Below are 26640 nucleotides of genomic sequence, written 5' to 3'. Positions count from 1 at the left end.
CTGCCTTTTTTTTTTTTTTTTTTTTTTTTTTTTTTTTTTTTTTTTTTTTTTTTTTTTTTTTAACCTTGTATCTTTGTGCTGGCAAAGCACAGACAAAAAAATAAATCTCTGAATAATGATACAGTGAACTAACAGCATACAAGCCACACATGAGAACTTCAGTACCTCTTAATTGAAAATACATGTAGTACTTACTTCCCAGTAATTCAAAATTCTCTGTGTTTTGTTATTGCAAGTTGATTACATGCAGCTTTAATATAGGTGTCTCTCTCCTGTCACTGATCTGGGGAGGGGCTCTTTGACTTAAAAAAGTAGTTGTTTTGTAGAGAGAAATATAAATCCGTGGTTGGCGCAAAAGCAGATTTTGTGGAGGTTGCCTCAAATAAAATTAAATTTTTGACGCATAAAAAATTCCAACTTATAAGTAGTTTTTCTGAGATGTTATAACCTGTTAAACCACAATGAACATAATGCATACTCCTGTGATTTAGAATAGTTACTGATAAATATTTGGGCCTAGTTCTAGAACTGTTGAAAAGTGACAGTTTTCATCGTATTGATGTATTACTTTGAATTTAAAATGCTACAAAGTTAAAGAATAGCAAAATATATAGATGCTTTGGAAATTTACTCACTACCACAAGAGTTAAGTTACTTGGAGGAAGCCTTGGCCCAGGGGCTTTTTCACCACTCTCTCTGTTAGTGCAAGGTTGTCTGCCTGTGGCAGGCACAGCCAATATTTGCTGCCATAACTTGTTCAAGCTGAAGAAGATGTTCTTTATAGCACCACAACTCCTTGAAGGTGAAAGATTTCTGTTTTTAAAGAGACACTGACATATGGAAGTTGAAAACACAAGAACAAATAGTTATTTGAAGTAAGGGTGAGCATTACAGAGCAAAGTAGTGATTTCAAAGGTCTTGTTAAAAAACTCAAAACTGCTGGAAAATGACTGTTTTTGATATGACTGGTTGAATGGAGAAATTATTCCTCTCAAATAGTCTTAGCTCTGTTAAACTACTATGTTTCAAGATAGTAGGAGGAGTTAATTACTTTAAAAATAAATTTTAATACCTGTTTCATGCATTAGTTCTTAGAATTCTACTGTAATATTTTCTACATTTAAACAAACACATGCTTAGATGATAATGGATTTATGTCCCCTGCATCCAGAATATTTAACAGGTTTATAATTCAGCCTACCACCTAAATTTTTTCACTCTTTTCATATCTGTTGCACCAGCTTGATTATGTGTAGAAATTGGGAAGTCTGCCCATTTTCAGGTAAAGACTCTCGCAACGAAAGTGATTAATTTCTTGGCATTAGTGTTCCTTTGTTCTGTGTTTACACCGTGCTTGTTCTACGTTTGTACATTTCTTTGTTTTGTTGAAATGGAAATAAGTTAAAGTTGTTGCTAAACCATGTTTTTTCCAAAACTTTTTCTCTATTTTTAATTGTTTTTCATTGTGTGTTTTTGCAGCAAGCTTAGTAGTGGAGGAGCGAACAAGACAGATGAAAATGAAAGTGCACCGTTATAATCAGACATCAGGGTCTGGTTCTAGCCAAGAACATGAGCGTGAGCAATATACCAAGGTAAAGTCAGTAGTCTTGGAATGATACTTTGGCTTGAAAATTGAAGGCATAAACTTGTTTATTTAAAATTTTATATAACCTTCAAGAATACTGTATTTTAAAGCGACAGAAATGTCTTCAAGTAATACCATTTTAGCATCATTTTTGTCCCTATCTGATGTGCGTTAGACTTAGTCTTTGACATCAACTAAAATGAATCTGTAAAATTTGAAATACTTAAAAACTAACTCAGGAAAGAAAGATCTTTCAACAGCTATTAAAAACAGACTTATCACGTCTAGTTTAGGAAATCCTCAGACTTCCAGTCCCTGAAGTTTGGAAAAGTAGGCCATGGCGTTTGTAAAGAGTACATTGGCCCTTGTTGCTGTCTGATGTGTAGAGAGCTAGACAGAACCAGGTCCAATCCCATGCAGATGTTCTCATATTTGTATAATTTTTTTGGATTGTAATAATGTCAGAGTTAAAGTATTTCCTTTCTTGGAGTACCTACTGATTATCTTGATTTCCTTTTCTAATAAAAGCCTAAAGAGTTTCTGTGATAATGGAATTTATTGAAATTACGTTAACAAAGTTGTATAGAGGGCTTTTGTTTCCTTGGTAAGGCTAAAATGATAGCCCATAACTTTGTAATTTAAACTGTATAGGTTTCTAAGCAAACTGATGAAAATGTCTTGCACATCTGCACTGCTGCTTATAATTCAAGCTGTGAGGAGCTTGATGCTCCTGGAGATATATGGTAAAATAATGTATAAGTGAGGTACTCATCCGAAACAAAATCACAAATTTATTTAGGAATGGTTAAATAGGAAATTTGGCAACTAACTTTTAATATCTAACAGATTTGAAAAATTGGTTAAAGATCTTGTTGCAGTTAAATATGCAGACAACTTAAACATGAACTTAGATGCACAGTTCTCAAAAGGAAGAGAAACAAGAGAAATAAGACCTTATATCCTCCATGGCCAAATGGTGGAATATCAGTGCTATTAAAAGCTCAACAGCTGGGGTGGAAATTTCTAATTATATCCTCTATCAGAAGAAAGAATTTGTTTAATTAGAACAGCTCATTTGCTACTGGGTTTGCTGTTGTCTTCAAAAGAAGTCTACTCAGGGCAAGGTCAAGAGGGTGAGATGCAGTGCATCTCTGTCATACTTCCCAACCACTTAACATGTTAGAAAAGAATAGTTAAAATAGGGTTGATAAAATTTTCATGTGAGAGAGGTAATATGCAACCTGAGGACTTTTGCCAGGATGACTAGGGACCTTTGTTCGGAGTCAAAGGCCAGGTTTCTGAGTCAGATTATATGTGCTTACAGATTGATTGAAATTTGTGTATTTATCATTCTCAAACATTTTAAAAACCTAATATTTATGATAAGCATCATTTTGGTCCTCCAATGCTTTTCTTATTTGATCAGCATAGATCCAATGTATGGTTAAATAGTTGTTAGAAGACATCAACCTGCAATGTTACAAATTCCTCCTATCCATAGAACCTTGAGTTTTCTAGGATCTTCTTTTGGTTTTAAATGCATGTGGAAAATCAAAATTGAAACCATGATGAGTACTAAATCAAAAGAACACTAGAATTATTCTATTCAGATTTTTTTTCTAAAAGTATGAGGAAAATTTTGAAGAAGCAAATCTGTCTGTTGTTATAGAGAAATATTTTTGGTGTACCTTGTGTTTTGTACTTTTTTCCATGCTAAAACAGTAGTAAGAAGAATTGCTCTGGACTTTAAATCTTTAACTTTTCATGTATTTTCTACATGATAATGTTGGAGTCCTAGATAAGATGGTCCAACACACAATTAATTTTTAAGTGCTAAGAAAGATTTATATTAGCCCATTCTAACATTCTATGATATTCAGTGATGGGGTTGTTTGCTTCATTTCACTATGGTGATAGTCGTCACTTTAAAAATGTTAACAAAGCAAGCCTTATGCTACTTTCTCTATTCTGAAAATGGTGAAAGAGTCAAGAAAATAACCAAGATAGATGAAGATTTGGACAGCTGTAATGAAAATGTAGTACATCATATCAGCTACTTTGGTGAAGCTGATGACTGAGACTTCTCTGAACCAAAGACCGTACCCAATATCTGCTGCCAAAATTTGTGAAGTCTTTGAAAACTGCACAAACAAGACTGACTTTAAATAAAAAAATAAAAAATATTAAGTGGTATAAAAGACATTCTGGAATACTGAAAAAGAAATATTAACTGACTGTTACAAAAATATCAATTGCAAGTAGAGTTTTTCCCTGTTTAACTAAATTCTTTTCCAAACAGCAGCGTTTGCCCACTGCTCCAGAAAATAAATATATTTATTACAGAAATTATACTGTGCTGAACATTGAGAAAAAAATCTGTTCTGCATTTCAGAGCAATCAGCTCACATGGATTTGATTCTTCCAATATTTTTGCATTTGCAAATATGGTTGTTTTATTACACACTAAATTCTCTAAACCATTCAAAAATTTTCCTTCACTATGGGATTGGATCATATTTACAGTGCTTAGTTACGCATATACAGAATAATTCCTAAGGTAAAATTGGTTTTCTCTTATACTGAAACAAGCCTTTTTTTAAACAAAAATATTGCAAACAAAGATATTGCAAAGATCCTTTGCAATTTCCCGTCAATTTGTGATGCATTACGGTTTTGGAATTTTTCCCACTCAGTTTCTCAATTTTCTAGTTTCGGTAAGCAAGCAGTAGTTTTCCAAGCATGCACTATGCAGGTTTCAATTTTGAGCATCCATTAATGGATGTTGAATAGGTATTTTGATGGATTTTGAATACGTAACTGTCTGCCCTGCAGCATTTGTGTATGTCTTCATGGTTGTTGTACTCTGTTTTGAGACTTTCACAGAGTTCACATCCTTATTTCCTCCCAGTGCTGTGGAAAGACTCCATAATTTATGTGAAACTGTTAATTTCTAATAAGCAAAACAAACAAACAAACAAACAAACAAATTTAAAAAGCACCAGAGCTCTGAGTATTTGTCAAAAGGGTTTAAGGAAGAGCTTTGAACTTGTCTGCCTTTCTTATATATTGGTAAGGCTGTAGTGCTAGTATGTATATATTTGTGCTGTTCAGTGCTTGAGAGAATCAAAATATTGGGTGGCATACTGCTGGATTTGCACAGAAGTGCATTACTCAAATAGCCTTTTAATTCAAAATACACTGGTTTTTTATTCCAGATGCCACACATAGAACACAAACACTCTGCTGCAGCTTCTCCAGCTTTCCTTTTTTTTGGAAGTTCTGTTTATTCAAGAGAGATACTGATTAGAGCACTGTAGTATGTATTTTAAAAGGATATCACTTTATTTAGATGCACCACTGACTTAAGACTGTGACTGAAAACCTAAAATTTAGTATAAAAGTGTAATCATGGCATTTGTTCAGTGGCACTGTGGATTTAACTCAATAGTTACTATCAACTCTTGTGTTAACAATTACTGTCTAAAGCAGTGGCTGGATAGGATATTTGGGCTGATAGGAGGCTGATTATGTTAAGTTTTATGTCATGCTGGATAAGGTATCTAGGGCTGTATATAGAAAATGCTTTTGGACATAGATGTAGCATCTTCTTTTGGTCCCCTTCACCCACCTTGAAGAAAAAAAATTCTTTAATATATGTCATATTAAGATGGTAGTCACTCCATTACTGGCTGGATTTCACAAAATTTAGTGAGTTCCATTTATTTGACGCGTAAGCTTCACTGCAGTTTCCTCATGGTTTGACTTGCTCATTTTTACTGTTCCCTGATTGGAAGTTGAGCAGTGTTCATAGGAATTGGATACAATTATAGGAAGAGTTCTTCAGAATCACTGGTGCTTAGTGGGCTCTGGACCATGGCATGAGCTGCTCCAAAGACAGAAGCTGGTGGGAGTCAGTGATGAGTCCTGAACACCCTAAGGTGCCAACTGCTGGCTGTGAATGCCAGCAGCCTTCAGAGGAACCCTATGCGAGCAATCAAAACTTAAGGTGCTTTGTGCAGGATTTTGTTTTCTGACAAAATTCCTTGTTAGAATGCTTCAAAAGATGGCTGCAGTCTCAAGACTTGTATACAACCCTGGATGAATCTGTGCATCTGGTCTGGATTTCTCTTTCCTCAGGTTAATGACTTCATTTTAAAGCCCATTTTATTTTCTCATTTCATTTCCTCATTTTAAACACATAATGAGGTCTATATTAGTCAAGGTTAGTCACGTGGGGCTTTATTTGTAGTCAAAGGATAGCACACTCATTTAATTTTCGAAGCTCTGAGCTTTTGTATTCTTCATGGTTTTGGGAGTTAAATCTAGAAATACAAATACTTTCATATTAGAAATACTTTCTAATATGAAAAATAATCAAATTATAATGGACTGTTAAATGACTTCTAAGATGTGCCTTATAATCAGTAAAATTCCTAACATTGTTAGTCATTAAGGAGCTGTAAAATTGTGAAGTAAACTCTTTTGGTTTGTGTTTTTGCTCTTCCCATTGATGGGAATCTGCAATTCATCAAGCCCCTTTTTTCTCCTTTTGGTGGTATGCAAAAGCAACAGCTCCACAGGTGGTAAAGTGAATGGAAGAACTGCATTCAGCTGTTTATAGACTTCTGTTTTTGTAATGCAGGCAAGGGCAGTGCAGATATTTTTGGCACTTGAAACTAACTACTATTAATGTTTAAAAAGCCAGACCTACTCTTTAGTAATTGCTATTGAAGTTGCTGCCAACTTCAGCGACTCTCCTAATGTGATAAATAGTGCACCTTGGAAAAGAAATGTTATATAAGCTTTAAGATACAGAGTTGGAAAAGAAGTGATTGCACTGAAAATAGACTTCATTTTGATATAATGTTTAAATATAAGATGTCAGGGAGAATTATTGCAAATATATGTGCAGTTGTAAAGAGCAGCAGTTTTCCGCTTTACAGGAAAACTCTATCATATTATTTTTGAGCCCAGCTGGAAACCTGCAGGCATTACTTCATGTTATTTTTCTTCTGAATGATACATTCAGGTATATTGCAATAGTAAAATATTCCCATTTTACTGAGCACTCCATTGTGGAAGAGTATTTTACTTCTCTCTATATTTGAAAGGAAAAAAGATTAACTTCAAAATTGCTTTCATTTTTTTCATCTGTTAGCTGAGATGACTAACTACTAGACTGTATCAAAGGTAGGTAGGAAATCTGTATGCCTCCTGTCGACGTTGGTGAACTAATTAGAAGCAGCAGATACCTGGAGCAAGAGAAGATAAACCTGACTTAAGGAGAGGAGACCTGATACCTTCATCTGTACAAACTCAAGCTTGTATTTGCCAGGTTTTTGAAATTAAGTCATGGCATTTGCTAAGTGACTCAGCCAGCAAAGTTGGAGCTTGGATATTCACAGACAGCCATACATTTGTGTATGATTCATAAATAAACTTTTATGACTAGCAATTTTACAGACCACAGTTCTGGAAAATGAACTCCCTAGAGTGTCATGTCAAAAACTGCCTAGTGCTCCTATGTGTTAATAGTTTTCCCATAACACACCCTGGGAAGTGTGCCACTGGTTTAGTTGCTTTCCAGCCAAGAGTACCTTCCTCTTATGACAATGAGTTTTAGTTTTGTGAGCCTGACAATTATTTAGTCCTCATATCTGTATGAGTGAATATTTAGGTACGTGTGGCATTGCTAGGATTGAAACTTCCTTTTGTATCTCTCTGACTGATGATATGAGCAATAAGTTTATGAGCATTATGTAATAGGTGGTGTGGTGTCACAGTTGATTTTAAAAGCAAAGTAACTTCTACCCCTGTCCACATATTCCTCCTGCTATGTCTTCTGCTAGTTCTTAGGCATGTGCAGATGTAAAAGCAATAAAATCAGGCAACCGATCTGCCTGGAAATAAATACTGTATTTGCTGAGTTAGCTTTCTGCCTAACTAGTCCTCTAGTATCACAATATAAAGAGATATTTTTAGACAGAAAATGTACTGTTTCTCTTTTTTAACAGAACTTAGGAACTGAAATCAGTCCCTAATAGCTTTACATTTCATTCAGGCTCATATGCAGGTCTATGTGCAGATATTTTATAGCATATTTTTTTAATATTTTAAAAATAAAAAAGAGTCTGTAGCCAAATGGAATGGTATGCATGTTCTTGAGATGTCTGTCTGCTGCCTAAATATTTCATATAAATATTTCATTGTTGTAGTTCTAGTGTGCTGAATAACCAACAGCCTATTTAATTTCCAATGTGTTATTTTATTCCAAGTATGTTCTTTAGTCCATAAATAACCTGTTTGATTTCTGCAGTAGACATAAAGGCATTATTTAATGTAGGCATTTCTTTGAATTTCATACAATTTTGTTGTATCTAAAAGCAGTTAAAGCGAATTGTCATACTTACGTCACATGTTGTCTCAATGAATGTGTTCTGTTTTGATGAGACTCCTCACCCTTTCTTTTCTTGATCTCTAGTATAATATACAAACAGATCAGTACAGAAGTTGTGATAACGTCTCTGCCAAATCATCAGATAGTGATGTCAGTGATGTGTCAGCCATTTCCCGAACCAGCAGTGCCTCTCGCCTCAGCAGCACAAGTTTTATGTCAGAGCAATCTGAGCGCCCTCGGGGCAGGATCAGGTGAGTTCTCCATGCAGCTTCAATTGCGTCACACCCCCCCTTTCACTGAGTGCCAGAATACAACCAGAAATTCTTGAAACTAGATAACGACAACATAAGAATTTGTGGGAAATGTTATGCAAATATAAACTGCCTTCCATGACTGGCCTAAGGTGACAATATTTTTGCAGTTGTGCATCTGAAACAGAAAGCAAAATTCCCATGAGGGAACGGGAGACAGATGAATATATTTGTCCCAGCTGAACTTGAACACAGGCTGTCCTCTCATTGTTGGCTAACAGTCAGTGTAATCAATATGTTGGTAAGATATTACAGCAGAAATATTACTAGGTTTTTTAGTTAAACAGTTTTTTTTCATAAAAGCTTGGTATTTCTTCCTCAAAGTATTTCTCTCTATGTACCTGCCTGTATCTTGTTTTCATCTATATGGTAAATGACTAGATTTGAAACTATTATTCATGTAGTAATTTTGTTATTTCTTGTTCAAAAATAGTTAAATTAATTTGCTTTATCAAGAATCAAATACATATTTTGTACTTGATACTAATCTATTCTGGGGTAAGGGCTTTAGATGCACAGATTGGGTTTTGTTTTCATTTAACTTGATGACAAAACTCTCAGCAACTATAATGGCTGTAGGATTGGCTTGGTAGTCTTTGATTACATCTGCCAGTTCCTGAAATATCAAACATTTGACTTTAGGTGTTATGAAACACAAGAAGAATTATGAACGATAAAAAAAAATCCCTACTAGGAAATCTGCCTGATACAAGTCTGGAAGGCATTATTTACCACTCAGAACACTTCTAGACAGACTCAGTGTCTGAGAAGATCAGATGCAGGAGTTTGGTATGTTCATGCAAAAGGAAGAGATATTAGGAAAACTCAGAAATGGAGTTTGAGCTAGATCCACCTCATTTTCTTTTCAAGGAATGTTCACAAGGGTATTTAAAGTCATATTTCAAATTGGTGGAGGTATAACCTAACAGCTGCAGTAATCCACAATCCAGCAGAACACTGCAGCGGAACTGTAAATGTATTTAAAGTAATTTCAATTCACGTCTTTAAATGCTGCATTTCATTGTGTCCTAGCTTTTCAGCATTTGACTCTTACAAGGGGCTTTTTTTATACCAAAGTACTTTATTTCATAGGCACAGAATTTTTCTCAGATAGGCCCTCTCAGTGTCTTTCTCAGGTTCATCAAAAATAGGATTTTTTCCCCCATAAATATGTCTAACAGATTTTATCAGAAATTTTCCTTGGGTTCAGAATATCTGATCATAAATACCAGGACTGGGAGAATCAGTAACCTTGTGTGAGCCTGGCCAGGGTGAAACCTGGGGTCAAAGCCTCAACCTCTTCCATTGTTAGGAGTAGCAGAGCACTTTGGGTACAAGACTGGGTGACCTAGTATCAAAATGTCTGCAGTGGGAGTTCCAGTTCAGCTTCACTCTAGATCAGTAAAGTGAGGTGTAATTGGAATTCAGATGCCTTCCCTTTCTGATACTGTCCACAGAATCCATACCCCAGAAATTAGACGCTTCATGATTGCTTGCTTTAATCTTCTCTAAATTCAGGTAGTACTTCCATAGTGAACAAAATGTATAGTAATAAAATACAGTGCAGTTACTTCAGTAGAAACATGAGGAAAAAAATAGAAGACTGGGGAAAGTGTTTATTGTATTAGGAACATTTTTTTTCATCTTGAGATTCATGCTGTGTAAGTTCAGCCCTAAAAGATATGCATCTTCAGTGGAATTCACCTAAAAAGATAGGTTTTTATTAAATTATTTTTAGCTTACCTAAACCACCATTAAAAAGAAGAAAACATTTATTATCTTCTATGGTTCACCTCATCTTCAGATGGAAGTGTCAAAGGCAGGGGAATCATCCTTTTCTAACTTTATTGTGGAAGAAATCCTAGATGACTTGTTTAGATTAGTTGCTTTAATTTTTGACATTTAAGATTAAAAGGATTCTTTGTCTCAATTACTAATGTTTGTTAAAGGTCAAGGAATTAGAAGTTTTAAGTTCAAGTTTGATTAGTAACTTGAAATTCAAATTTTATTTTTGCCTACAAAGAACCCAGTGTTGACATATATCAAACAGGATGGATAGGATGGGATGGCATAGTTGAGCAGGATGGGTAGCAATTTTTGTCTACCTGTTTTGTCATTCTGAAACCACCTATCCAGCATCATCTTTATTTGGAAGTGTGTCAGGCCAGTGGCCGTGGCAGCTGTGTGAATGTAATGTTCCATGTAAGGACAAAGCTCATTGGCCTGCCCTTTTTTATGCACCTACTTTAGTTCTCCAGAAATGTTCTAGAGATGATCCTAGTAAGCATATAGAAACTCAAAGGCTCAGTTTTAGCCATTTCACTATATTAAGTCATTCAAGTATCCTTACCTTGAAGAGTATTCTGTGGTTCAGATGAGTAACCTGAGGTTATTGATGCAAGTCCTAAATATAAGTATATAAAATAGCTTCTTGCTTTCTAATCTGTTTAGCATTTTCAGGTATGTGTTATAACAAATGGCTTTGCATGGATAAAATGTCTTGTATATGAAATTATTCCAAACTCTTTCTTGTTACTATCTTGGGAAATCTCATTAACTGCCCTGCTCTCTAGTTGGAAGCGCAGAAAAAAATACCAGGAATTTTTGGTGTGTGAACAAGAATTTCTGGAACTTTTGATTTGAATTGGAATCAGATTTGTGAATTTAGAATTGGTGTGTATTTGATGATTGAAGCCAAATTACCAGTCCTTCTTTATGGAGGTTTGCTTTCATCAGTCATGGTCTTTATGCATTCATAATACAGTCACACCGTACTTTATGCCTGCATATGTTGGAGATGTTACTGTGTATGTCTCTGAAACATTTCTTGCGTCCTAAATGAAGCAAAAGGAAATTTTTTCATGGTTTAATGCAAATTATTGGTAAGTAGGAACACATGATGATTAATCAGCATCATATGGGCTTGATCAGACAAAGAAAGTCATTTGCTGACTTAATTAAAAATTATGCCAGATTATGTTCTTGCATCACTTTTCATTTGTAGCCTGTTTATGCAAAGATACCTGGACTCCTTGGTGCTGTTAAGTAGGGAACTGTCCTGTATGATAAAGTGAGATGGAGGCTTCTGCTTTAGAGGAATAACAAGCTAACACCATAAGGTGTTTCACTTATATCCAATTTAATAGACTGCTAGATTTATGAAAGACTAAACTTTTCTTTAAGATGAATTTGTCTCACTGCATCTGGATTTTAAACAAATTGCCCCTGTATTAGGAATATTACTCTTATCTCTAATTTTAAATTTGAAAAACACATCTTGTTAAGAATTGTGTTTTTTATCTTGATCAGTGTGTGATATAATATCATTATGTCTGTGCCAAATTTTAATCTGTTTTTACATACTTTTTTGAATTGAATGCTTAACTGTAATTAAAATATTTTATATGAGCTTATTGAGGAAAGAGGATAATGTAATGAGTTGTAACAGTGGATTTAAACCAGTTCTAATTTATTTCACATATTATGCCATGCCACTGAATTACTTGTATCACAGCCATTCAGTATATGGTTTTTGGCATTTATGTTCTCTATATGTCACTGAAGTTTTGTTTTGGTTTGAAAAGACAGGTGTCTGCTAGGGAGAGGCGGGGCCTCTCTAGGAATGGGAAATTCCAATCCCTTCCCTCCGTGTTATTATAATTTGGAAGATTAAAAAAAAAAACCTTTTCAGTGAGAGCTATGGGGAAAGTAGTAACAGATCTTTACTAGTAAATATAACAGGACAAACAAACAACAACAGCAATAATAATGATTTAATAAACACAATAAGCCAAATTCAGTGAATCAAAATTTAGAATTTTATTTTGAGACTCAAACACAGTCTCCGGTAGCCACAATTAAAAGGGACAGTGTCGAATCCCGGGATTTCGGCACTGGGTGAACACGGTAACCGACTCTGCCAGCCTGTTACCCCCTCAGTTCACAAATTGGATTCATACTGCGGATTTTTATACAGTCTTTCGCTGAGGGCTGACTGAGACCGTGAGGCTCGTGTCTCACGGTAGCTTCATTAGATATTCATGTCAGTGTCCGGGGTCCGTTGAATAGCTGAACAATGTCTTGATTGCTGCCTCCGGAGAAGTTTTCGAAATGGTAACATCGGGCCGGAACAGATCAGATAGTGATCTGATACAATCAGGAGATCGTCAGGGCCCATATCTCCCTTTTCCGTTCCTTTATGCTGTCTTTGCAACGATTCCAGGCAGAGATCCCCGTGCCCCACCGTGCAGCTTTCGTCTCAGTTAACCCTGTATGTACTTTTAGTTTTATTTCTTTTAAACCCAATTTAAAGTAGATTAATGCTATATGATACATTATTACATTCTGCAGCGAACGAATTACATACTTCATTGGTTAACATGAATTAACTTTAGGACATGTATCACAATGAGAATAATAACAAACAGAACCAAGAACCCTGAGGTGCTTTGTCTCACAAGTCCCGGGCAGTCTGATCCCTTGGGAACCCGAGAGCACCAAGCCGAAACGGTGGAAAAACTCCGGGCTGATGGCTGGAAACGGTGGGGTGTCCCGGCAGGCAGGGGGTGTCCCGGCAGGCAAAGTGAGCAGTGCTGGAGAAGCCGCGATGGCTGGACAGGGGCTGACCCAGCTCCAGCAGGGCAGGTGAGGTGCTCCGAATTCCTGGGCGCTCCAGCAGATGATAGAATTCCCAGGACCGGACCCTCTGTTAACAGTGGACTCCTCACGCAGCCAGCAGTCGCCTGACTGTCCTCTCCAAAAACAAGAGCAGAAAAAGCCACTCTCAGCTCCCCAAGCCCCCGAGCCTTTCCCTCCTCTCCCAAACTAACTGATCTACTTATTTTGTGTGGGTCAAGCACCCTTTCAGCATCAGTATTTAGTCTCCTAGCAACTTATGGGGGGGAAAAATTCCACAGGAAAACTTAACCCCCAACAAGTTTGTACTGTCAGACTCTACCTGACAAACATGTTCTTCCCTGATTTCCAGAACAGAATATACAACTTTCATGTAACTGTTGTTCTATCAGTACACTGACACTTAACTCAGGTACACTTGAACTTTAAAACAGGAACGATGGAGTGCAGAAATGATGATTCGTGATTGAGTGAAGAAGTGGTTGATGGGTTGATAGAGAGATGGAGACAGCCAGGACCTCATAAACCACAAAACGGGGCAGGGAGGAGCTACCCAGAGTGTCTGGACATGAAAAAGGATGCAGTTGAGAGAAGAGCATTTAGGGAAAGTTCTAATACCTTTCCTGGGAAATCAACACAAGTGTGTGGCTTTCCAGGTGGCCTGTGCTCTAAAGCACGGGGAACAAGCAAGAGGAATTAAAGCTTTGTTGTGCAGCTGCAGGGCTATGGTCTCATTATGATCACAGAGACATGGTGGACACTCATATTACTGGAGTGCTGCAATCCATGGAAGCACAGGGCAGCACAGCAAGAAAGGATAGCAAGCACTGTGTGAGAGAGCAGAATATGCAGGGAGCTCTGCTAGAAATGGGTAATGAACCAGCTGAGAGTTTATAGGTCAGGATTAGAGGCCCAACCAATGTCATGATATTGTGGGCATCTGCTATGGACTTCCTCATCAGGAAGAGGATTTAGATGAAGCCTTCCTCCTGCTGTAGGTTCTGGTTTTCATGGAGAACTTAAACCATCCTGGTATCTGAGCAATGCAATAGAGCACAAGTAATCCAGGAGGTTTCTGTAGTGCACTGATGACTGGAGGGAAAGTCTGGAGCGAGGACTCAGTGGGCCATGATCTGATCAAGGAACATTTAAATAAACTGGACATGTACAAGTTATTGGCATGTGACAAGGTGTGCCCATGAATACTAAATGAACTGATATTGACTGATGTCATTGCAAAGTCAGTCAATAATTTTGGAACGTGGCATGCAGGTGATGTTCTAGAAGACTGGAAGAAAAATCATCACTGCTATCTTTAAAAAGGGAAAGGGATCTTGGAAAATACAGGTCTGTCAGCCTTAACTCAACCTTTAGGTAGGTGACGGAACAAATAATCCTGGAAACTATTTCCAGACATACGCATAGAACAAGGGGTTGATTGTGGATAGTCAGCATGAATTTACAAAGGACAAATCGAGCCTGGCCAGCCTGATGGCCTTTTTTCATTAGTTGACTAGCTTGATGAATGAGAGGAGAATATCAGATGTTCTCTATCTTGTCTCTGGCAAGAAATTCAACACCCTCTTCCAAAACACTTTGTAGACAAACTGAGGAAACAACCTAGATAAGTAAACAGTGAGGCAGATTGGAAACTGTATGAATGCTAGGCTCAGGAGATTCTGACCTGTGACACAAAGACCAGCTGGAGGCAAATCATTTGTGGTCTATGCCTGGGGTCAATATAATGGCACTACTGTTTAACATCTTTGTTAGTGTTTGGAATGATGGGGCAGAATGCACGCTCAGAAGGTTTGCAGACAACAGAAAACTGATAGGAATAGTTGATATAGTAGGGGGATATGACACTATTTAGAGAGACCTCAACAGGATGGAGAAATGGGTCATTAGGAAACTCATTAAGTTCAACAAAGAAAATGAAAAATCCTGCACCTGGGAAAAATCCTGTACCATGTACCATTGCACCCTGGGGACTCACAGCTAGAACGCAGTTTTGCAGCTGGAAAGCAGCTTTTCAGGAAAGACACTAGGATGTTTGTAGATGCTAAGATCAACCCAAGCCAACAATGCCTCCTTGCATTAAAGAAGATCAACACCATCCTGGGCTGCATTAGGAAGAGTGCTGCCAGCAGGCTGAGGAATGTGATCCTTCCCCCTCAGCAGAGCTGAGTAGTTCTAGTGAGACACATCTGGAATTCTAAGTCCATTGCTGGGCACCCCCGTACAAGAGACATGGAGCTACTGGAACATGTCCAGCAGGGGGCCATGAACATTGTGAAGGATTGGAGTGGAGGCCAAGAGAGCTGAGTATCATCCACCCTGGGCTAGAGAAAACTTAAGGGAGATCTTACCATAAAAGCCTGCAGAGAGGGACTGAAGAAAAAAGGCCAGACTCTTCTCAGTGAGAGGATGAGCACAAACTGAAGTAAGGCAAATCACACTAAGACATGAGAAAAACATTTTTTCTGCAAAATTTATTAAACAACTGGAACAGGTGTTGCAGACATTTTGCATAGTCCCAATATCTGGGTATACCCAAACCTCAAATAGATATGGCCCTGAGCAACCTGCTCTGACCACATCTGTAGTATGCAGGAGAGTTGCACTTGCAATCTCCAAAAGCATCCTCCAGCCTCTCCTATTCCATGACTCTTTCAGATTTTCTTTTCATGCTACTTACTATGGTGTCTTGCACAAAATTCTCAGTGTTTAGTTTGGAGCCAAGTGAAGTGCGTGGAGGTTTGCCATCTCACTGAGGACAAATGGCAGTGTTGAGCTGCAGATCTCTCAAGGTGATATAGCCAGAGGCCATTCTCTGGATTGGAGATGGATTTTCCAGAGGTTTTCTATCCTCCCACACAGAACATTGGAGCTAGTTTGATAGAATTTATAGTGGTGAGGAGCTAGAGAGAGTCTGAAGGATCTTCTGACATCTTCTCAGGCTTCCCATTAATGCTTCTTGTTTCATCATAAATGTATGTGATGTGACTGGTGCAATACAGTTGTTAACTCCTTCTCCCACCCTCTCTTTAGACCAGGGCTGTAGCCACCCTTCTCAGCACACCCATTCACGAAAATGTAGCAGGATTGCACCACAGAACCAGCTAAGAAAAGTTTCACTTCGTGTCATAACAGCGAAGGAAAACACATCAAGGTTTTTTCTGCATTTGATGAGACTGAGGTCTGTGTTGAAATAAAGAAACCCACTCATTTCATGTTAATTACAAAAGTAATTAAAATCTTTATATTGAATTTATGCTACAGTGACTAAGGGTATAATCAAGATACTTTACTCACGAAAAAAAATGAAATGTAAAATCTTTCAATTATTGATATATATATGTAGCAAACAGGACTAGTGGAGGCAACAACAGAAGAAAACTAATGCTTCATTATTAATTCATGATTCAACACTAAAACTTCATTATTAATTCAATATTAATTAATCAGTGTAAGTAAGTACCCTGGAAAATGGGCACAAATTCAAAAGTAATTTCAGACTGGTTTTGTGGAGGTTATTCATTATGCCACACTCATTAACTAAAACTGGGAGAAGATCCTGAAAATTTGTGGAGTGTAACAGATCTTTTGTACGCTGCCTAGGTTTGAGCCCATATTTTTTAGTGAACCAGTGTAAGGGCAAGTTCACATTATATAAAGTATTAAGCTATATAAAATTGTTGTGGGTTATGCAGTGCTGGAGCCTAGCATAAGAGGGATCTGTTTGTGTATACTAGGTAAAATTTTGTATTCCTGAGGTTTATAGCTGTCATTAATGGTATTCTGTATAAAAATAAATATTAATTATTCAAGGTGTTATCAACCCAGATCCTTGTCTGGCAAAGGAGACATCATATACTTGGAATCAAGGTGGTTCCTCATTTTTGGATTCTGAGAGCCTTCAGGGTGTCATATTAGAAGAGATAGTAGATCATCTTGTGTGCTGTATGTGCTGTGGCACTGCCAAGCAGATTTAAAACCACGCAAACCCCTGCATGCCTCATGCATGCCCAGCTGTGTGCCATCAGGTAACAATGATCACAGTGCTCTGGCAGTGTGCTGAGCTGGGTCTCTTGCTCAGAACTAGATGTTAGCAATAGATGAAGAGCTGGATCCTATCAACTACAAATCTCCACAGCTACACCGACTGTGGTGTGGCAGTATGTCTGCATCACATTGAAAGCTGGTCCTCAAATGGCATTTTCGAAGGGGTGTTTCCTGGGTTTCTGCCTAAATTTTGTCATGTGCAGCATTTCAAAGCATCACTGTGGAAGGTCTGTTCCGTATTTCTCAGACCTGAAGCACCACAAAGTCAGTACATACCTGCAGCAGTAGCAGAAATTATGAATTCTGTTGCAATATATATTCACTTATGAATCAGATTCACTTGTCACATTTCTAAAGAAACTTGAACCAAATTCACATTTGCTATTTATCTTCCATATATTTGACTGCTTCAAAGTCTGCATAGCTAAGGTCTTGCAAATTTATAGATGACTCTAGTTGCAGTTCATCAGCTGGGCTATGGATCACCAGAATGAATGCTTCAATATGATTTGGTTTTAATCAACTGTCAAAGCTCCAGTGCAATAGTGCTCATTGAAAAGTTACTTGTTTTCTTTGCTTAATGTGAACTGGCATGGCTTTGGAGACATAATAGTCTTGTTCTCTTTTCTGAAGTTTCCATTTTTAATGGTCAAAATACTAAGTTCCCAGTTTATTTTTTAAATTATGTCTCTGCAAATTTAACTTGATTTAAGAGTATTAATTGACCTGGGAATTTCTTTCTCATGACAAACTGTAGATCCTGCAATTTTCATGTGCAAGATTTTTTAAAGATGATTCGGCTATATTTCTCATAAGTATGAAGTCCTACCTCTTCTATGTAAATTGGAATTCCTCCTTTCTAAGAAAGAAATACAGATACTAGAACTAGTCTACACTAATTAAAGTTATTAGTGTATTTACAATTTTCAAAAACCAATGTGAATTTCACAGGAAAGTAAAAACCATAAAAACCCTTTTACAAGTCTACACTCAAGGTAGTGATACATTTTTATGAGAATTAACACACTTTTAATGGTTGTTAATAACATGCAGTGGAACATATTGGCATAATGGTAACATTTTAAATCTGGGTTTAAAAAGAATTCTAGTTCATATCTTTATTTAAAAACAGGGAGTCTTCCTTATGAGCTTAACAAACTGATACCTTAATTCAACTTCTTCCTAGAGGAGTAAATTATCTTTGCCAACACACAGGGGTATTTAAAAAAAAAAAAAAAAATTAAACTCCTTGTCTAGTTTTTATGTACACCAAAAGCTTGAGCTGACGGAAAACTTGTCAGTCTTCCTGTAACTGTGTTGAATAGCAATAGTATGACTGCTGCTTGGCTTAAAATACAATTAAAATAGAGAAACATGGATATAAGAACAAACATTGCAGGCCTTAAAAGATGATACCTTTTTATTACAGCGCAAAATGAAATTTGTAGTTATTGCAAATTCCTTAACAGGTTTAGCAAGGACTAAGAGCTAATTATATTGTAGCCATCATCAAAACTGATAAATGAAGGAGAGGTTTTTTAAAACTTTAGGATGGTGTTAATTTTTGCAAAAAAAAAAAAAAAAAAAAAAAAAAAAAAAAAAAAAAAAAAAAAAAGTAATTACGTGGCAAAAAGCCTGGTCAAGATTTTGAGGCAAAGCCACAGGGATAAAGCTTTCTCTAAACCTGTTTAGAAAATGAGGCAGGAATTGTAGAAAGATAAAGAATTTTCTCCATTGCGTGATTCTGGGGCAGATGATTCTGGGACATTACTCTCTGCCCCATAGTTTTTATGTGATTAATGCCAAGTCATTTCAGACGTGGTTTTGTTGGTGGTCATGCTACCTGTTGCATGGGAGTTTATTGTGTCTTGATGCTGTGGATTAAACATCCCCATCATGTAGGAAGTTTGGAGCAAAACTCACATATGATTCTTTAAGGTTCTGGCTTGTTAAACCCAGTGACTAAGAGATTGCCCAGTTGCATGGTTGCTGAGTTCAGCAGGCAAAACAGTATGATGGCACATGAAAAATCTTTCTCTGCAAAAGCAGAGAGGATAGTGAGTGTACAAATGATAAACTCAACATCTGGGGGGGGTATAATATAATAAATATTTCTTATGGGACATTGAAAACATTTCTTTTGTTCAGTTTCCACAGGAATTTTTAGGAACTGTTTGGTTTTCAGAAAGAGTGATATAAAGAATTTATTCCTCTGTTTTCTTATTCTCTTTCTACTTCAGTATCATCATGATCTCTTTCCTTCCAGGGATTATTGTCCATTACACTATTTGTATTCCAGTCAGGTGACTTTGTCTTGAGCCTGATAGCCAATAAACTTGCATCATGCCTCCCTGCATCCTGGACAGTCTAGTTAATTTTTCCCAAATGCAGAATAGGCAAGAGGTGCAATTCCTGGGAAATACTGACTTTCTGTCTCTGACCTGGAGGCAAAATAATAATATTCAGGAAATGTACAATCTATTTAGCAACAAGGCCCGTGAGTGAGTGCAATGTCACTTTGTAACAAGAAAGTTTACTGGTATCTTGACAGTTGATCTCTTTGAAATCTCCTAACATGAGAGCTATGACTTAAAGAGGTTGTTTTACCAAATTGACAGGTACTTAAAAGAATTGGCAGGTACTCTATTTGTGCCAAGTAGAAGGATCACCTCATTGGAATTTTTCAGTCAGGCACTAGCTTCTTCTCAAAGTGAATTTATAGTTTTGGTTTTGTTGTTGTTGGTTTGGGGGTTTTGTTTGCTTTTGTTTGTTTGTTTGTTTGTTTGTTTGTTTTTCTCATAATTTCCTTCAAAAGGGACAGGGAATCTGCCATGGTCTATCAGTTGGGACTTAGAACAGATAAAAGCAGAAACTCGAGCATGGGTAGAAACCAGACACGGAAATTTTCTACCTAAATTTTTCACGTTTGACAAGCAGAATAGATACAGGTAACAAGCAAGCTAATTTTTGTCCAAAATCTCCACATTGCAAGCATCCACTGCAATACTTGAAGTAAATTGCCAATCCTACTTTGTTTCTGATTATCCAAATCACTGCAGCTAAAAGCCAGATTCAAAAAAAGTTTCATTAACTGTTCACTTCCCAATTTCATTAAAGAAAGAAACACACTGAGCATGTACTGTGATTAGTTAATATTGCTGCTCAGGTGATCTGCCTTGGGGCAAGGACAGGCACTCTGATGTAACCTGAGTCACAACTTTTGCTTTTTTTCAGGGGTAAATAGAGGGCAGTAGCCTCCAAATTATTACCATGAAGACAATATAAATGAAAACATTTTAGATAAGCTGCTTAAAAAATATAATGTATCTTCTTTTCCTCCAAAGAGTATTACAGATGGAAACTTCGGGTTCTGAGGTCATTTATGTACAACACCAAGGTGAAGCCAGAGTAATTAATGTTCTAATTATTCATTATCTAAAGATAATGATATTTGAAAATCCATCATTATAAACTGCTTTATGTATCTGTCAGAGAGGGAGGGAGATGGAGTTTTTAATCCCTTCAGAACATCTGTTCATGCAAAATGTACTATGGAGCATTGCTTCTGCATTTTTAATTATCTAGTTATGTTCCCTCTTTCAAATAAACTGCCACATCACCAGAAGTCTTTCTTAATTTGAAAAAGACGGAAAAATTATTTTAATTGGTTTTTCATTTAATTACCACAGTTGATAAAGATTAAATGTAATCCATAAACTTTTAGTTTAAGGACATTATACTAATATTTTAAACAGCCCATACTTGTTATTTTTAGATTAAAGAAATGTAGGAAAATAGTTTTAGCTATGGCTCAGACCACAGAGTACTTCTCACTTGCTTTATCTTCAGTTTACTATATTTTTTAAAATTTTGTCTGCATTTTTTTTTTTTGTTAGCCCTGACCTTGCACTTTCCCATTTAGCTTTTCAGATTCTCCTCCTGCATTTCATATTTTGTTGCTATTGCCTGTTGCTATTATCTGCTTTTGAAAAGGAGCAGTGAGGAATCTATTTAATGTCAGTGATGTAGCATTTTTTACATGAAGACTAGTAAGACTACAGGTGCTTCAGTACCTCGTGCTTTAGAGGGAAAAAAACAACAGAGAAAATAACATTACGCCTGAATGTCATGCAAATAAAGAAAAACTGGTGAATTCAGCTTTCTTGGTACTGAAGAAAGCTTCCTTCGCTATTGAACTACACATTTTTGTATTTGTCATACACACATACACCCCGCCCCCCCCAAATGTACTTTCTTGATACAGATTTAACATTTACCTCCTTTCTATATTTGGTGCACATAAAATATATGGGGCTATATGCAGTCAGGTTTGGGTCATTTGAGCTGTTTGCCCTTTGATTCACATGAGCCTTTCCACATCAGCTTTAATAGCAATAGTTAACCCTGAGTGCCCCTGGGGTGGCTGCTTTTGTGTTGGTTTCATTTTATGATTCATGTCATTAGTTGGCTTCAGGCTGATGGTGCCTCAGTTATGTGCAGGGAGACACACGGGCTCCCACTTACACAGACAATTGCTCTGCTTGTTTCAGAGAATATAAATTACCTTGGAATGTTCATGGCAAATAATAAAAATGCTTATCTTTTGCTTGGAAAATAGTTAAAATCTGCTTATCTTTTGTAGTGTTCAGACTTACTTTCTGAATTGATATTATTTTGTTTCATGGAGAAATGCTGGTTTTCCAAGTCTACAAAGTAGAAATCTGTCAGAGCTGTGAAGCTGGCACAATTTAGTGGTCAGTGTTCTCCTGAGAAAAGCATTTTCACAACCCAGACTCTGATATACTGTATTCCAAAATGGAAATTTCCTATCTTCCTAAGTAGGATTTTAACCAGTTAAGCTCCCAGAGGAGGCTGCTGTAACAAAATCTTCCCCAGCCCTCAGCTCAAGGAGTTTGCACATTGAGCACTGTGGGACTGGGGATGTGTCATCCCAGAGGGAGCAGCTGTGTCACTGAGTGGCACTTTCATGCAGTGTAAGAGCATTGTCAACAACAGATATAACTTACAAATTACTGGTCTTCAAATATCTTGATACACCAACAGGACTCTAATATGGTGACTTGACAGCAGAAGCAAGTGATTCTCATAGCTATTTCATAGGACAAATTTCACCCTAGGACAATCTAATAAATGATCAACGTTCATGTTAAAGCAATATGTAGTTCCAGTTGGTACAGACTGTATGAAATTATTATTTGATAGTGGTCTATTTTTTTTATTAATTAGCAAATTATAATACAGAATATATGTTTGTCCTTTGATTTTTAAAGCACCATATTTCAATTAATTTATTAAATACTAATGAATATTTATAAATAGTTATTAAAAATTGTACAGTAATTTATCTTGCAGCAAATGTTATATGTCATATATAATATAAATAGAAATACTTTCTTGGAATGATAGAGAAATTTGTAGATAAGTAATTAAGTGTTTGTATTTATTGATTTTATATCATATAATACTAATAACAAGACACTTATTTTTAGAAATGTAATGTTTCTCATTATAAAAATACCATCCCTTTGGTCCAGAGCTATTATGTGTTTAGGAGATTATTAATATTCAAGAGCTACCTCATTGCAAAAGGGTGGCACAGGGGCTATGAGTTCGTACGTGATGCTGCATTCGGCAGAAGAGAGGGGAAGTGCAGTAGCTTGTGCTGGTGGGGGCCAGGGATTCTGCTGAAAGATTCAAGTTGCTGCAACTGTCTGCAAAGAACTTCTAATATAGCATCATCTGCATAGCAAGGATTACAGGGCATCATTTATTTACTCATGGCTTTCATTATTGGGAAAATGGGTGGAGTAAAAATGAGGGCTCGTGAAAATAAGCACCTAAAGTATTTTTTAATGCATCATCAGTAATTCTAAGAGAATGAAGGAAATGCTGTCATTTTAGCAATGGCTAATCATTTTGGATTTTTTCTCTGAAAGGATATACTTCCAGATATTACATAGGTGAGTTTATGGACAAGTCTTTTTCTATCTTGCTTTTTCAGGTGGAATGTGCAGGCATTTTATGTAATTAATGAGAGATACGGAGTGTATATCTATATACCAATTTTTTGCCCAGTATGCTTTTATGGGTCTTGAATACATATATAGTAGCTATCTGTACACAGAAAGATATATAATGATTTAATATAGGTACTTGGCTTAATTTCAGTTCTATATAGTTGTGTGTGCTGTACTGACCAAGTATAATCCACAATGCTCTCGTAGCGTGCTCATCTTATATAGAATTTGTTTCAGGGTTAATTTTTTTGCTAGCTTGTAACTCAAACTACTCTTTGATTAAGTTTTTTGTCTTAATAGCTCGATCTTCATTCCCACAGACACAACTTCCAGGTAGGGGCAGTTTTCAAAACTGAATGTTTTGCTTTCTTTCAGAACTGTGATGGTTGATGTGAATAGAGTCTTGATGTTGCCTTGTGGAGTTCAGATACAACTTTAGATAGGATCTGACTGCATAAGTTTTGGCAGCAAACATAGCTGCCAAAAAAGCGTTTTTCTCTTGGTGGAGGGAGCAGTGTCTTCCCTGCTGATGCAGGAACCTGGGGGTAGTGTTTGACTCCTGTGCTGGGGAGCCTCCTCTGCTCTTGCTGGGGTTAGAAGGAGGGTTTTAGACGTTAAATAAACAAAGAAAAAACAATTAAAAATCCAATGACTCTTCTTCTATGCTGAATATCTGTGAAGTAATACACAGGCCCATATAGATTGTCTGTCACCATTCTTAATAGGCACATCAATTATGTTGTCATGACTGCAATTAGAAATTCTTAGAAATAATATAAGACTTTTGCCTAACTATTGCTCAGAAGAATTGCTAAAGATCATAAAATTATTGCAAAAAGAAATTTAGTGAATTAATTAATTTATGACTAAATACACTATACTGATAAATATGTTACTCTTCATTATCCTGCTATGGAAAAAATATTTATTTATTGTGTTTAAATAAAACTAGGTTTAAATATAATTTAACAATTTACCGATTTTTGCCGCAAGCCTGCAAAAACTTGCATCTGCACTTAAACGAATGTGTTAATAATCCCAGCAAGTCTGGAAAACAAAATAAAAATTTAGGTATGTTGTTATCAAAACAGTTAAGTGCCAAGGGATATATTCATGCAGGTCCTTTTCTTTTTTGTGCTGCATAAATTAAACTCTAACAGTAGTGAAGAAAGCAGGAGTGTGAGCTAGGAGCTTTTTCTTCAATTGATAATCAGTAATGTAATGGTAAAACGTTGTGTCCTAAGGGTACTTAATTAGATGGTATAAGAATGCTGGATTTTATATACCCATACTTTTGTGACTGTTCAGTTAATGAAAAATAATAAAGTAGCACAGGGATTAGATGAATGCAAAGAAAACTTAATCTGTTTGCTTTTTCAAGACATGAGGAAGTATTGCACAGCTGTAGGATCCTTGGTCCCATCCCTTTATGCCCATTACTAGCAAATTAAAAGCTATTTTGTACTAGTACACTAGAAAATATTTCCTAAGAAAGCAGGACTTCATATTTGCAAGGTAAAAACAAGTATAATATTAATTTGAATTCTATATTCCTCTGGTTTTATTTTAATTAAGATAAATCTTAATGGTTCCCTCTACCTGTTGCAAAGAAGCACAAATGAAATGTACGAGTCTTTAAAAAAAAGAATTTTTTTCTATTATTCAGAAACTTGTTCCCTGAATATGTTCCCTTCATGTTCCCTGAATTAGTGAATTCATGCATCAAAAATGGGGTTTTTTCCAAAAGTTACAATACTGTCTTTTATTATTTCTCAGCTAATAAACATCACTGCCACATATTAATTAAAGTGAGACTAGACCATTTCAGGTAAATCGTAAAAAAAAAAAAAAAAAGTGAAGGCTGGCATAAAACCATCATGATTTTAATATTTATTATATTCATAAACACCTGAAATTCAGTAGAGCAAATTCAATAATATGGTAAATAATTCTTTATTTGCATGGCAGGTTTAATAGTCCATTGAACTTTAGTGCTGGAAATTATCAGAAATTTATAGATTAGTATGTCAGCAAAGCCTATGTTAATATAGTTCAAATGTCCAGAGATGCTCTCAGAAGAACTATTTTCAGTTCCTTTCTCCTCTCTTACTGACATATTGATGCATAAATGCAAGAATTGACAGAATTGTTGACTCCAAGGCCCAATAATGGGAACAAAATTACTTCAGAAAGCTTTGTTTAGGGGCCGTTGTTGGCAATATAGAAACACTCACTGAAATCCAATTCCAAGTGCTGTTGGAAAGAAATTATCCACGTGGAAAGGAGTTGTCCATGTCTAATCAAAGTAGGAAGTAGGATTCCTCAAAATGAGGCCTGTGTGATTCCGCCCTCTCCTTGCAATAGTGAGGTGTCTCTTGCTCCAGCGAAGAAACCAGTTAACAGAGTTGCTTTCTCTCACCCTAGAGGCCTTTGATACTTGTGTATATATATGTGTGGAAGATGATATTTTTTGAGATTTGTTGGGGTTTTTCCCCCCATTCTGTAAGAATTCATAAAATTCTTCCTAGAATGATTGAATATGTTTGTGTGTGGGCTCACATTTATGTGAGAGAGTGTGTGCTGAGGGAGAATGGTGATAAAATACAAAGGAATTCTATACAGAAACATCAAAATATGTATGTCTTATATTTTTACCTTGCAAACCCATAAGCCAGTCAATAAAATTTCTCTGGGACAGGAGGGAACGCGTTTTAAGCTCAGTGTATGTACCTCAGGTAGTCCACTAAAATGTGTTCTTGGATACTTTAGCACATCAAGCAGCTTGTTCTGTTTGATGGTATAGGTGGGTTTTTATCTGAGTTTAACAGGAGCAGATTCTAAGTGCTGAGGATAGTTAAAAGCCTGTGCAGGAGTTGACAGTGATCTTTCTATTAAGTGTTGTCTATTCAAAGACTACTTTTCCAACTTCATTTCGAAAGAATACTGTCTATTTTTATGTGCTCTTACCTATGGTCGCACATTAATAACTCTTGGTGACTGCCAGTAAAACAGGGCTATGCTATTTTAATTATAGTTTAGGGATACACTTTTTTATATTTTCCTGGACCTGTCTTAGGACAGGACCAATTCAAACTCCAGCAGGGCCCAGATCCATAAAAGTTACAGGTTATCATCTTTTCTCCCATTCACCCCTTCATTTTTCACTGGTCTGATTTCCTATCTGTCTGAAACTTGCCATGACATAAAAAAGCCTTGAACCCCACTCTTTCTAATTTTGACTGGGGGAGAAGTAGTGAAAGTTGGAGGGGAATGGAAGCAGGAGCAGGCCATTGCATCTGCTGGGGAGGGGACTTGCTGGGAGAGACAGGACTGCTGGTTAACAAATAAATTTGACTTCAAAATACTGAAAAGCTGAAAAAAAAAAAAATCCTAAAATAGCGTGTTACCAGTAGGCCTACTAATCAGCAGTACAAGGTCAAGGAATTTCCTACATGCCTGGCTGATTTAACAACTGCATCTGAAGTGAGTCCAGCTGCAACTTCTACACATTGACAACTAACTTTATATTGCCATTAGAGCTAGGGCATTGTTTGGTCTGTCTGCATCACAGCAGACACAGAACTGTGTATTAATAGGTCCTCTGTGTAT

The 26640-nt window shown here is 36.6% G+C and overlaps 1 protein-coding gene across 12 annotated transcripts in view; it reads left to right on the top strand.

Annotated features, from left to right (window-relative positions):
* The window catches only part of RIMS1 (regulating synaptic membrane exocytosis 1), a 299234-nt gene that overhangs the window by 234832 nt on the left and 37762 nt on the right, over window positions 1-26640 (top strand). For 10 of the 12 annotated variants that reach the window (XM_058419952.1, XM_040060043.2, XM_040060046.2 and 7 more), the window contains 2 exons: window positions 1480-1592; window positions 8067-8233. The exons of the other annotated variants lie outside the window; for them this stretch is intronic. In XM_058419952.1, the coding sequence (XP_058275935.1) occupies window positions 1480-1592; window positions 8067-8233 (280 nt within the window). The remainder of the gene's footprint in view (window positions 1-1479; window positions 1593-8066; window positions 8234-26640) is intronic. 12 annotated transcript variants of the gene reach the window in all.

Source organism: Hirundo rustica, chromosome 3 (assembly GCF_015227805.2).
Source record: "Hirundo rustica isolate bHirRus1 chromosome 3, bHirRus1.pri.v3, whole genome shotgun sequence".
NCBI classification, from domain to species: Eukaryota; Metazoa; Chordata; class Aves; order Passeriformes; family Hirundinidae; genus Hirundo; species Hirundo rustica.
The sequence above is the reverse complement of the archived record's forward strand: the minus strand, read 5'-3'. Positions and strand labels throughout refer to the sequence as shown.